Below are 13,014 nucleotides of genomic sequence, written 5' to 3'. Positions count from 1 at the left end.
CATACATAGTGATGTACATACATACTGTTAGAAATTAAAATCAATGTTGATATGGTGTAATTTTGAATTAAATACACTATTTAATTTAAATCAGTTTTATTCTGAAAATCCGGAAGTTCACACTATTTACTTAATACTTTTATTCTGAAAATTCTTCACTTCCGGTCAGCATTAGCATGTGGGGAAATGCTACGTCTTCAAACCGTGAATCGAAGGTGAAATGACATGTGATGTTGTACACTGAGCACACTGGGATTAGCACTCATTTATTGACACTGAATCACGTTTATCAGGGAATGTTTAAATAACCACAGACACCAGAATATACGTAAGTGCTAGTTTTTTTGCGAGTCCAAGTACCGGTTCCTGACGTTCCGGTTTTAACCGGACTTGAACCGAAACTTTTTACAAGTCCAGTACCGGTTCGGCGTACCGGTACGCAGCACTACTAGACGGTCAAAGTCAATACACACTATAGACAGCAGTTCGGTAAAATCATCAAAAAAGCTTGCACAGTATGGTGGTCTATAGATATTTAGGAACAGAGCTCGAGAGGAGCATTTCAGCTGAAGGGCCACATATTCAAAAGAATCAAAGTTCTCATTCATAACACTCCGTCCGATGTCTCACTATGGGATGCGCCTCATCGCGGAGCAAACAGAAGCATCGATCTCATTACGCCAATCCTGATTGGCTGGTGATCTTGACGTCAGCGTCAGGGAAATCACCCCCTATAAGTAGCTTGCGCCACAACGCATGCGTCATTCAAACACCTCTTCTCGCTTCAGAGCACATCTCTACAGTAGCCGGGCAAGCTTCACTGTCCACAGACTGAACCCAAATACCCGCTTCGGTCGACGGGCGCTCGCCGGCTACTCCTTCTGCTTCGCAGGAAGACGGTAGTACTAACGCTGTTAGTATTTTAAAAATCGACCTCGCCCTTCTCTTACCCGAGAAAGTAAGGTAGGTCCGATTTTTCAAGCTAGCAGCACACCAGTTGCTAGCTCGCTCCCTCTCTACCGACACCACGGTAGCGAGGAAGTTTTTATTTTCTCTTCTCCACGGAGGGGAAAAGGATTAAAAAGGAGCATACTGCCACACCAGTCAGTATTCTCCGGGAATAAAAGACCCACACCGTCCTTTTTCTCCGGATTAAGGACAAAGTGGTAATACCTTTTTCTCCCGTCCCACCTGTCGAGAGCGGCCCCTCTCCACGCCACGAGGCGACCAAGATGGACGCCCCTCTCCCTCACACCAGAGGAGTCAGGGACTCTGTGGCTCGACTCTGCGGCTGCGGGTTGAAGATCTCGGGCAAAGACACACACCAGGTCTGTTCGTCCTGCCTCGGGCTGGAACACGCCCGAGGCGCTATCGACAACCCCGGCTCATGCGGACATTGTGTCCGCTTCACCGTTAAGAGCCTCCGCCGACGGTTAGCAAGACAAGCTAGCCTGTCGGAACAGGACCCCCCCCATGTCCATGGACCCGCCGGCCGGCAGTCAAGACACGGGGGCGTCCGCACACAGAGAGTGAACCCCTCTCCGTGTCGGTCTGGGGCTTATTATCCGCGATGGCCACAGAACCGGAATCCCGCGCCCTGGCAGGCCGGGACCCGGTGACGACAAGACACGCGGGAACGGATTCCCGCGCTTTACCAAGCTGGGGCTTCCGGTTAGACCTCACCATGGTCTCACCCGCGGAGGATCTCCTCGAGCTGGACTATGAGGACTATGAGGACCAAAGGTGGGCCCGTCACCGAACAGGAACCCCACGCTGCCAGCAAAGTCGGACCGCTTTCAGTCTACAATGACTGAAAAGTCCTACAAAGCGGCAGCGCTGTCCGCCAGGGCCCTGAACGTGTCCTCGCTGCTAACCGCCTACCAAGCAGAGCTCTGCGAGGACCTGTCGGGTAGCCCGGGAGCAGCCACTCTGGACGAGATGGCAGCGGTCACGGACATTTGCCTACGTGTCCAGCGCTGCGCCGTCCAGGCCACGGGCAAGGTAATGGGGATCATGGTGGTGCAGGAAAGAGCGAGATGGCTCAACCTCACCAACCTCCCTGACCGAGAAAAGGAAGTGGGCTGGATATGCCCATCGTTCCCGAGGGAATTTTCGTCTCTGCTCTCGCCTCCATGCAAAGGAGGTGTGAGACGAAGAAGAAGGAGGACGAGGCACTCCACCTCTGTCTCCCTCGAAGGGTCCAGCCGCTGCCTTCGCAGCAGCAGTCCTTCACCCAAGCTGTCTCGAACTCTGCTCGGTTTAAAGCACCGGACAAGCAGAGGTCGCAGCCCACCCCGAGTCCCCAGCCCAGGCTGGAGACAAGGGCAAGTTGGCCGAGAAAATCTCCGGTTCCGGCTGCAGCTCAGGCTCAGCCAACCCAGAATTTCGGCCAGCAGTTGAGGAAGAAGAAGCGAGCGGCGTGACAGCCCCTCCTTCTCCCCTCCGTGAATATGTTCCCGCCGCCTCGAGAGATGCCTAAACACCATCCTCAAGTCCGCACAAACACATGTCACACGTTGATTGATTCTTTTGTTATAAAACAGTTGCCGCTGACGCATCCAGGCTTCAGGCCGAGGGCGCAGCTCAAAAAAATGAAAAGAAAATCAATAAAACCAATAAGCAGCCCGCCAATCGTTCCCCTTTTGAGAGCAGCTACGGCATCTCTCAAAAGGCGGATTATTGACGGGTCCGTGAAGCCACCGCCACGCGCACGCGCAGTGCCGGCTGGGGCTTTAAGGGCACCACCGTCACGCGCATGCGCAGTGCCGGCTGGGGTCGTGAAGGCACCACGCGTGACGGTGGTGCCCATCGTGGGTGCCCGGTGGTTCTCCACGATCAAGGTGTACCTGGCTGCTATTGCTGCATGCCATGTGGGCTTTGAGGGTAAGACGGCTAGCCAACATCCTTTGGTCTGCTGTTTTATGAAGGGAGCTCGCAGGCTCCTCCCTGTCTCCAGGTCACTGGTGCCCTTATGGGACCTGGCAGTGGTTTTAAGTGGGCTCAGAATGACCCCATTTGAACCCCTGGAGGGAGCTGACATGAAACATATGTCACTCAAGACAGTGCTGTTACTGGCCCTGGCATCCGCCAAGCGGGTCAGCGATATTCATGCACTGTCTGTACATCCCTCATGCACTCAGTTCGCCCCAGTAAGAGTTTGTTTTGTTTTGTACACACACATCCTTATCAGGCTTCGGAGACTGTAGATGCTTTCTTGAAGGGAGGGGAGGTGGTTGACGTAGGCACGGTGATGGAGACGGGGGAGATGGTGCGGGGGTAGAGGACATGCTGCCAGGGGGGGAGGTGGTTGACGTAGGCGCGGTGATGAGGACGGGGGAGATGGTGCGCATCTCTGCAGTGATTTTGGTGGGCGTCGTTGAGGAGCGGGGGTAAATGACATGCTGCCAATCCTGCGTATCGCCTTAGTTTAGTCTTTGAACTCCACGAAGGAATCGGTGCCAACCCTCTGCATCTCCTTTGTGTGTTCAGCGATCTCCAGGAGGGTGGGAGAGGGTTAAAGGGTGAACGGAGTATCCTCAAAGGCGTTGACAGGGGGGGGGGGGGGGTGACGGGTGATGGAGACTCCTCCGTGTGTCTCATATGTCTCCCGTAATCAGAACATTCCTCAGGCGGTTGCAGTGATAATTCTTCAGGGTTTTCTGAGCGATGTGTTGTGTCTTTCTCCTGTTTTGATTCCTCTTGCCGCTTGTCCTTGGCAGAGGGAACAGATTGATGACGCAGGCAGTTGAATATGTTAGAGATAAACAATTTCACTCCTGACTTGTTCAGGCAAACTCCATTTGCCTTGAAAAGATGTCTCTGATCCCAGAAAAAGTTAAAATTGTCAATAAAATGAACAGAATGGTCAGTACAGACAGTTGAAAGCCAGGTGTAGTGCAAACAATCTGCTGAATCTCTCCACTCCTCTTCTGACTGGCGGGAGAGGGCCACTGATGAACACCTCTGCATTTAGAGAGCTGGCAGTTTCCAACAAACATTTAAAATCTTCTTTCACTTTCACTTCTGACTGTTGTTTCACAACATCATTTGTTCCAATGTGTAGTACCACATTCTTCACAGTCTGATGTTCAGCCCCAATATGCAGGATCTTCTCAGCCAAGTCAGAGACCACATCCTTGGGAAAACAGAGTACTTTGGTGTTGTTCTTATTACACAGACCTTTTACAACTCTTACAGCAGAGTCACCCACAATCAGAGTTTCAGGCCCAGTCGTTAACTTTCCCTCTAGCCTTTTACTTTTGGAGTAGCTATTGGTCCTTACCCTGCTGTGTGAAGAGGACAGGTTACCCAGGTCATCAGATCTCCGGTTCTCGGTCAGCGGAGCGTATCTGTTCTGGATTGGCACACTTGGTGGTTTAGGAGGACTGTTTGTAATTCTCCCTTTAGCAGCTGTCCACTGCTGTTTCCTAGTATGAATAGGGGTTGAAGAGACGCTCTTCCTGGGTGATAACAATGCAGGCCAGCCGGTCGCATCACAGATTTCAGAGCGCTGGGCTCTGCCTGTTATCCGTCCTCCCAAATCCCATGGAAATGATTTACTCTTAGGCTTTGCACCCAGAGAGTTCCACGGAGGACTACCACTTGTAGATTTATTACCCAGTACACAGCCCTCCTGTTCCTTGAAATCCTTGTAGCTGCTAACTAGCTGTGAGTTAGCATACCCTTCTTCATTATTTTTGCAACACTGGTAAAGTGGTGTCATTCTCACGACATAGTCCATTCACTTCCACGTTAACTTCCAACCGTTGCATTTTCATTTCCAACACGGCCATCTTCTGTATACGTTTGTGGAAGTCATCTGTAGAGAACGGAGGCATTTTGCTACCAACTAGCTTAAGCTAAATAGCATGCAGTAGCCTACCAGGCTTTAGCTGTTGCTAGGCCACGCTACTGTAAGACTGACGTCGTCGTAAAAATGTTGAAATATGGCTGAAACTAGTGATGTTACGTATTGCACCAAGGCTTCGGAGCGTGTGTCGAGTAATCCCCGAAGCTTTTTGTGAAGCCTGTATCGAGGATTGTATCGTTTTGGGCCAGTGACGTCATCGATGACAAACGAAGCCTCGCTGCCTGTCGATACCACGTGACTGCTTCAGGAAGCGCTTCAGATCTTGGCGCGTGCTTCTGACAGATAAAAAACATGGAAATCGAATCAAGATGTGTGAACCTTGTGAGAGGAGAACACTGTCGTTTGCCAGTTTTGGTTGTACGATATTTTTGCAACTCGTTAGAATGGAGCCAGCAAAGAAGAGAAGGACTTCCCCTGTGTGGGAACACTTTGATCTGATTTCACCCAATAAGGTAGGTTCGGTTGCATACATAGTATATTACAACAGATGTATTATGTTAGATTTTGTATGGTTAATTTTTTTACTTTTTCTATTTCATTCAAATGTGAAGTGTTTATTGTGCTCCAGGGAATAACAATACTTCTTCCATGCTATGGCATTATCGTACCATACATGAGAACAAGGAGGGACATGGAGGTGGACCTGCTAAAGGTTTGTCATTTAATATTTTGGAATAATATATTTTATAATTTAACCATGTTAACTTCACTTTATCATGCAAATAAAAGAAAGTTACAAGATACTCATTTTTAACACAGCTTGATTTTATTAATTTCAAAGCAATTTGAAGTAATTACTACATCCACTGACACTCTCTGTGTATACTTTTCAGGAAACAAACTCTAGCATAAATTGGATCAGACTGTGAAGATGTCCAGGAAGACCAAGAATGCACAGCTGACGCAACTGTCCAAACCAAATATCGGAGGCTTGGAGGACCCTCTGAACTACTGGCAGACACAAAAACATGTTTATCCAAACCTGTTTATCCACTTTTTTGTGCACCCCTGCTTCCTCAGTCCCGTGTGAAAGGGTATTTTCAAAGGCAGGATAAGTTGTGTCAAGAAAATACATCGTCTAAGCCCGAAAACTGTGGAAAAAATATTGTTTTTAAACAAAAACCAATACAATTGTTCCATGAATCACAAGCATTTTCACTGCCCTCTGCAAAGTCACACAAGCATATTCACTGCCCTCTGGAAAGTTAAACCCTTCTTCTTTTCCAGTTTTCGAACATATATTGCTTCTTTTGTCTTTATAGAAGGCAGCAGCCATTTACATTTATTTATGTATAGATATAACAACAAGATACTGTATTGATACATTGTTTTTATTATTATTATTATTATTATTATTATATACAGTCATTTTAAAACACTTACTGGTGCAACATTCTGTTAATACAGGATTACAAATACATTTTACACTTTTGTATCATTATTTCCAGTATTTTTAGTATGTCAAAGATTACAAATAATATTTGGCTGTTTTACACCTGTTCACCAACAGGGGGTCTTGTGTGCACATGAAGCCCATGATGAAGCCTCAGATGAACCGATTTGCTGGAAGCAGAAAGTGCTTTAGATCGGTTGAACCACAACGCTCATATTACCCATGGATGTATAATAAGAACCATATTACCCCTCCTGTACCCGGGCCCGGTGACACGATGGAATTAAGAGAGCTCCTCAGACCCTCACTTATATAGAGGTTGGAACATGTTTTAAGTATAAATAAATAAAAGCATAAATAAAAGCATAAATAAAAACATCAATGAACAAATAAATGAATAAATACAGGAATAAATAGCGTGCAGTGTTTTCAGATTAATTCAGTGTGTGTGCTGTGGCTCAGCTGGAAAGCAGTTGACTCACGACCGCAGGGTTCCTGGTTCAACGACTGGTCAATACGTCATTTTTAGCTACAGCTAAATGAGATAATGTAGTTAATAAATGTATTCTTTGATATGATTTAGCATTTCTCAGGCTACAACATGGTTAAGTTTACGAATATTATTAAGGAATACAAATCCCTCTTTGCAATGTTTACCAGCCTCCTTAGGCTTTTCAATCACAATCATTCAACTGGAATACAAACAATATTGTTAACATGAAAATTTGATTTAATGTTCGTTGTTTAGAGTTATTTTAAGGCTTTACTCATTGGGAACTCGGTATGAGATAGAGCACACTGTTGAGATGTCCAATCTGCCAGTTGTACACACTTTGACCAACAGGGGGGTTTGTGTTCAAATGAAGCCCATGATAAAGCCTCAGATTAACCATTTTGCGAACCAATTGGCTGGAAAGCTTCAAAGCTTCATAAGGCTTCATCTCGCCATCACTAACTGAAACCCTCCATCTATTTCCGAAGATGAACTGTCCCAGTGATAAGTTAATGTCCAGGAGCCGCTGCTCGAAGTTTTCAGAGAATAAGAATAGGAAAATCAGCATAAAAAGTAAGCAGAGGCAGGAGCAAGCAGAAAAGCGTCTGCACTGTAATAAAGAAAGATGAAGTACTTTATTGATCCCAATTTGGGAAATGTTTGCGTTGCAGCAGCATAAGGCAATAAGAGAAATTAAGACACTAGAAATAAACATTCCAAACTATTTTTGAAATAGAAATAAAATAGCATTAAAAAGTTACAAAGTTAAAAATAAGATATACATGTGGAAAATATACATGTGGAAATAAATATTACTTGTATTGAATCTTATGTCTGAGTTTCAATTTGTAAAGTAAAAAATAATAACAGGTTACACAATAATATAAGTGTAATATACATAATACAATCATTAAATACATTATTTTCTGTATAAGTTGTTTTTTATTTTAATTTGGCGTTGATTTTGGTGCGGTCCCTTCTTCCAATAACTCCGCCCATCCGCCACGTCAAACACCGGCTGCGTGTGCCCAAACGAGCGCACCCTTTATTCACACCGTCACCGACTGACTTTCGGTGAAGGAGATAAACAAAGAGCCGGTGACTTTTCAGAAAAACAGACAATGCTTCCCAAGCTCCACGAAAACATGGAAACTGGTAGGTCGAGTGCTACTTTCTGCTGTTTCAGCCCCGGTGGTTCGTTTATTATATGCCCGAGTGCAGTCTGTATTTGACAGCTAGAGGATGACAGCTGAGGAAGCTAATGTGCTAAGTTAGCATTCAACACGCTAGCATTGCCAGTCTGTTAGCATAGATTTACAGTCGGTTACTTCACTAGGTGTGTCCGTTCATTCCGATACTCTATCAACAAAGTACTGACATCTAAACAGGAGACACACACAGCTAACCCACAATAATGTATTAGTTCAAATCTGGATTCATTTTCAGGATCCAGAGGTGTTAGCTTGTGTGGCTAGCCAGTCATGCATCTGATTTGGTAATACCAGAAACTGTCAAAGTATTTAAGGCCTATCAGTTCATTTTTAATCTGGTTTTCGTTAGATGGCACTTTAAAATAAAAGCTTCACCTATATAATTATTCTTTATATTCCAACAATGATTTAAGATCAGTGTGGTGGTTACTAACGAAGTACATTTGTGGTAACTAACGATGTACATTTACTCAAGTTCTCTACTTAAATATACATTTGAGCTACTTGTACTTTACCACAGTATATTCATTGTATACTACTTTATACTTCTACTCTATTACATTTTAGAAGTTAATGTTGTACGTTTTACTCCACTACATTTATTTTACAGATTTATTTACTGGTTACTTTATAAATTCAGATTTTGGCACACAATACTTGGGAAAAACTTTACAAATATGATTACTTGGTATATATTTAACCATCCAACATTATATTTAAGTAACTACAACCATGAGTGGGTTAACACAAACAGATTATTTGGCAGTTTGTTGTTATTATATAAGATATTTAACCATTCCTGAATACTTTATCACTGCTTCAGATTGATTTTTGATTGTTTAGATTTCGCTACTTAACCTCAGCTTTCACAACTGTTTGTTTCACGTAAGCAAAGGTCAGACAGTTATTTCTAAGACCTTTATTACCTAAGTGTGCTTTTCTGTAAACTCAATGTTTCTTTATCTTTCTTCCAATATTTTAAAGTGTCGATTAAAATGCAGGACCTTGATATTTTGATAATATGCAGATTTTTGGACTGTTTTAGTCAATTATTGTGGATGTTTACTGAGCCTCCACCGTTTGGCTTGATGCCAACTGCAGTTGCACATGTAGCAGTGATGGGCATAATAAAGTGTTTAGCTAATATATAAAGCCTGTTGTATAACCATTGATGTGTAAATGTGCAAGTCACCCCGGCTGCCTGGGGTCGGCCCCTCCATAGAAAACTACTGTGATGTATGTTCTCAGCATTCATGCCTCCACTTGATGAAAAACATCCAGACCAACTGACTTCCTCACCCTTTGGCTTTTTGGAATCTGTTCTTTAAGGCTGCGGCCACACGAGGACGAAAACGGCTAAACGCATAGGATTAACGCAAACGCAATCGCAAACAAGCTTCCACACGCAATAGTTATCCGGATAGTGTCTGTCCACACGAGACCGCTCCGTTTTGCTCCAACCGCTGGAGAAGCTGCAGTACATATGCAGGAGCCTGTACGTGGCGCTGTAACTTCCTCCACAAAAGCAGCGAAGAAGCATGGTTGTCATGGTTGCCCTTCTGTTTATTCTCCGCGGTGGGGGCCGAGGGAACCGGGCAGAGTTTTTCGCCAGTCAACGTGTATTAAAGTTTAAATCTTCCGGACAAAATTATAAAAGTGCCGGTCAAAGGTCTTCTTTGTTATTTATTGAGCTTTAAAACAAATGAATAACGACTCTGTGAAGAAGAAGCCTTCATCACAGTTGGCATAGGGGCATGGTAAAAGGCGCACTGAGGGTTACACACATTTGATAAAATAAAACCCAAGTCATTGTTTGTTCAAAACTAATTCATTGGAAGTCTTTTTGCAAGTAACCTGCTTACCCTCTCCTTCAAGGTTGTGAAGGCCAAACAGAGCCACAGAAAGAAGCGGCCTTAGGTAGAGGCGCAATCAGTGAGAACACCTGTGCGCAATTGGAGCATACCATGTAGTGCATGGGCGCGGGTGGCACTTTTCTTGCAAGTATAACAATGTTATTGTTTGGGGCTTCTGTGGTCAAAGAGATAATATGTTGACCTATTTTGATGTGGTGTGTTTGGGTAATTTGTCTTGCATTGTGAATGTGTTTGTAGATTAGAATGACATTGGTTAGGGGTATAAATAGTGGATTATCCTATGGGGAGGGGCTTAACATGTATAAAACCCTGGCCACAAGTGTTTTGGGGGAGTCTGACTGTGGCTGTAGAGCAGAGAGGTACCAGTTATGTGTCCTCGACCTGTATGTATATATGAGGTTTTTGATTTCTTCCTGTACAATCCTTGTTACTTTGTGTTTTTAAAGCATGTTGGTGTTAATAAAAGCACCTAAGGATACATTTTTGGTGACTCTAGCCATCTTATTTAATTCCTAGTTTTTTCATCGAACCTTTTTATAACATATGGTGTCAGAAGTGGGATGGCCAGTCGCAAAAAGGGACGTGTTGTTAAAACACAAACTGGACTACGCTCTGAGCGAAAACTTTTTTTGAAGAAGGATGAGGAATGGGACACAGCTGTGACGTCAGAGGAAGAAGGACTATCATTTAGTGTTGAAACCCAAGGTGCAAAACCGAAAATCCAGCAGCGGCAACCTGGGCCATCTCCAGGAGTGGGTTCCTCAACCGTTGACATTGTAAATATTGTCAGGGACTTCATAGCGGCTCAGCAGAGGAGAGATGATATCTTACAGGAGGAGCTCAGGGGCCTGCGGGTCTCAGTTGAGGCCTCCCAGCAGCCTGTACATCGCTACCGGGGGGGTCCACACGTTGACGTTGGGCCTTCATTGATGTCTTCTCCTCACAGATTTGGTAATCCTTCTGGGGGTGTAGCGGCAGTTCATCGTAAGGAGCCAAAAATGCCAGTTTATCAAAATGGTGAAGACATTGAAAATTACCTTCTACGCTTCGAACGCATGGCAAAGACATGGCAGTGGCCAAGGGAGGAATGGGCCTGTCGACTTGTCCCTTTGCTAACTGGCAAAGCCCTGGAAGCCTACACCGCGATGGATGAAGACATGTCCAACTGCTACCCAGATCTGAGGGAGGCGCTGTTGGTCAAATTTGACATCTCTCCAGAGACCTATCGTCAGCGGTTCCGGGCCACCTCATCGCCACCGGGGGAGACACCGACAGAATCATACCACCGGTTGAAAGGGCTCTATCGTCGCTGGATGCGACCGGAGCAGAAGAGTAAAGAACAGATGGGGGAGACTATCATCCTGGAGCAGCTGCTGCAGGTGCTTCCTCCAGATACTCGTACGTGGGTAAAAGAACATGAACCGGAGGATGGTCTTATAGCATCCAAGTTGGCCATGCAGTTCCTGAACGCCAGAAAGGGGGCGACATCACGACCAACGCGGGATGAAACCAGGGACTGGAACCACCAGAGGGACAACTTTCCAAAGGTTGGTCAAGGTAACCGGGGGGCATATGACAGGGGACCCTCTGCTCAGTCAGGGACTAAACCTTTTGTATGTTATCATTGTCAGCAGCAGGGACACAAAGCGTCAGATTGCCCCCTGAAGAAGCCAAAACTGACAGGACTGTGTTATGTGCCCAGAAAGGGTGAGGAGATTGACTGTCAAGACAGGGAAGGAGGGTGTAAAGTGATCCCGGTAAAAGTTAATGGTAAAATGATAACTGCTCTCCTTGACTCTGGAAGCTCCATGTCATTCATTAGGAAAAGTTGTGTGCCTTGTGCTATTGACTACAGCCAGCAGACAGATGTGTTATGTGTACATGGTGATTGCAAGCCAGAACCACAGGTAGAGCTTACAGTTGATGTAGAAGGCCAAAGGTATCTGTTAAACGTGGGGGTAATTGAAAGTTTACCTGTTGAGATGCTGTTGGGGAGGGATTTGCCTATTCTATATGATCTCCTTAGCAGTACTAAACATGTCTGTGAACCCTTGTCAGGACAGAACATGCATGTTTCTTGTTTCGTAGTGACACGATCACAGGCAAAAGCCCAAGCAAATCCTGGTGTCCAGCCTCTGCCAGACTTATGTGGTAGTCTGTGCAGTGCTGGAACAAAAGCACCAAGGAAAACACGTCGGCAACGGCGTTTAGAGAAACACGCTTGGTCACCTGTACCTGGTGAAATGCCTGGCAATGCTTTGTCAAATGTAAAGTGGGAAATACCAGAGAATATGACCATGTTGCAACAGTCTGATCCCTTGTTAAAGTCTTTGCTAACCAAGGTGTTAAACTCCGCCAATCAAACCGCTCTAGTAGGTGGTGCAGCATACTTTCTCCACAATGACCTGCTTTATGAGGGGGAAGAGCAAGACGGCAGGAGATTAGTTGTGCCAGGTAGCTGTAGATCCCTAGTACTACACCTTGCACACACACTTCCATGGGCAGGACATCTAGGTCACTATAAGACTTATCTCAGACTTGCCTCTAGGTTCTTTTGGCCTTCAATGTACACTGATGTGCAGAAATATTGTAAAACATGCCCAGAGTGTCAGAAAACTTGTCCTCTCCGCAAATCAAACCGAGCACCCCTCCAAACCATGCCGGTGATAACAACCCCATTCAGGCGGATTGCCATGGACATTGTGGGGCCCCTGGAAAAAAGCTCAACAGGATACCAGTACATTCTTGTGGTATGTGACTATGCTACTCGGTTTCCTGAAGCTTTTCCTCTCCGGTCTATAACCACCCCAAAGTTGATCAGTGCTCTTGTTCAGCTGTTTTCTCGTGTAGGAATCCCTGAGGAAATTCTGACGGACCAGGGAACCAACTTCACATCACGCCTGATGGGTCAACTGCATAAGGAGTTGGGGATAAAAGCTATCAAGACGACTCCTTACCACCCAGAGACTGACGGACTTGTTGAAAGGTTTAACCAAACCCTCAAGAGGATGCTAAAGAAGTTCGTATCTGATACTGGAAAAGACTGGGATAAGTGGTTACCCTTTCTACTCTTTGCCTACAGGGAAGTGCCTCAAGCGTCCACCGGATTTTCCCCGTTCGAGCTACTCTACGGCTGGCCAGTCCAAGGGCCCTTGGATCTGTTGAAACGTAAC

The 13,014-nt window shown here is 45.4% G+C and overlaps 1 protein-coding gene across 1 annotated transcript in view; it reads left to right on the top strand.

Moving 5' to 3' along the window:
• The first annotated feature begins 7,784 nt into the window (after positions 1-7,784).
• blmh (bleomycin hydrolase) overlaps positions 7,785-13,014 on the top strand; it is a 42,190-nt gene continuing 36,960 nt past the window's right edge. Inside the window, exon 1 of the mRNA XM_034097568.2 lies at positions 7,785-7,911. Within this exon, the coding sequence (XP_033953459.1) occupies positions 7,878-7,911 (34 nt within the window). The 5' untranslated portion in view covers positions 7,785-7,877. The remainder of the gene's footprint in view (positions 7,912-13,014) is intronic.

This window comes from Pseudochaenichthys georgianus, chromosome 13 (assembly GCF_902827115.2).
Source record: "Pseudochaenichthys georgianus chromosome 13, fPseGeo1.2, whole genome shotgun sequence".
Taxonomy (NCBI): domain Eukaryota; kingdom Metazoa; phylum Chordata; class Actinopteri; order Perciformes; family Channichthyidae; genus Pseudochaenichthys; species Pseudochaenichthys georgianus.
Note: the sequence above shows the minus strand (reverse complement) of the source record. Positions and strands in the feature narration are given on the sequence as shown.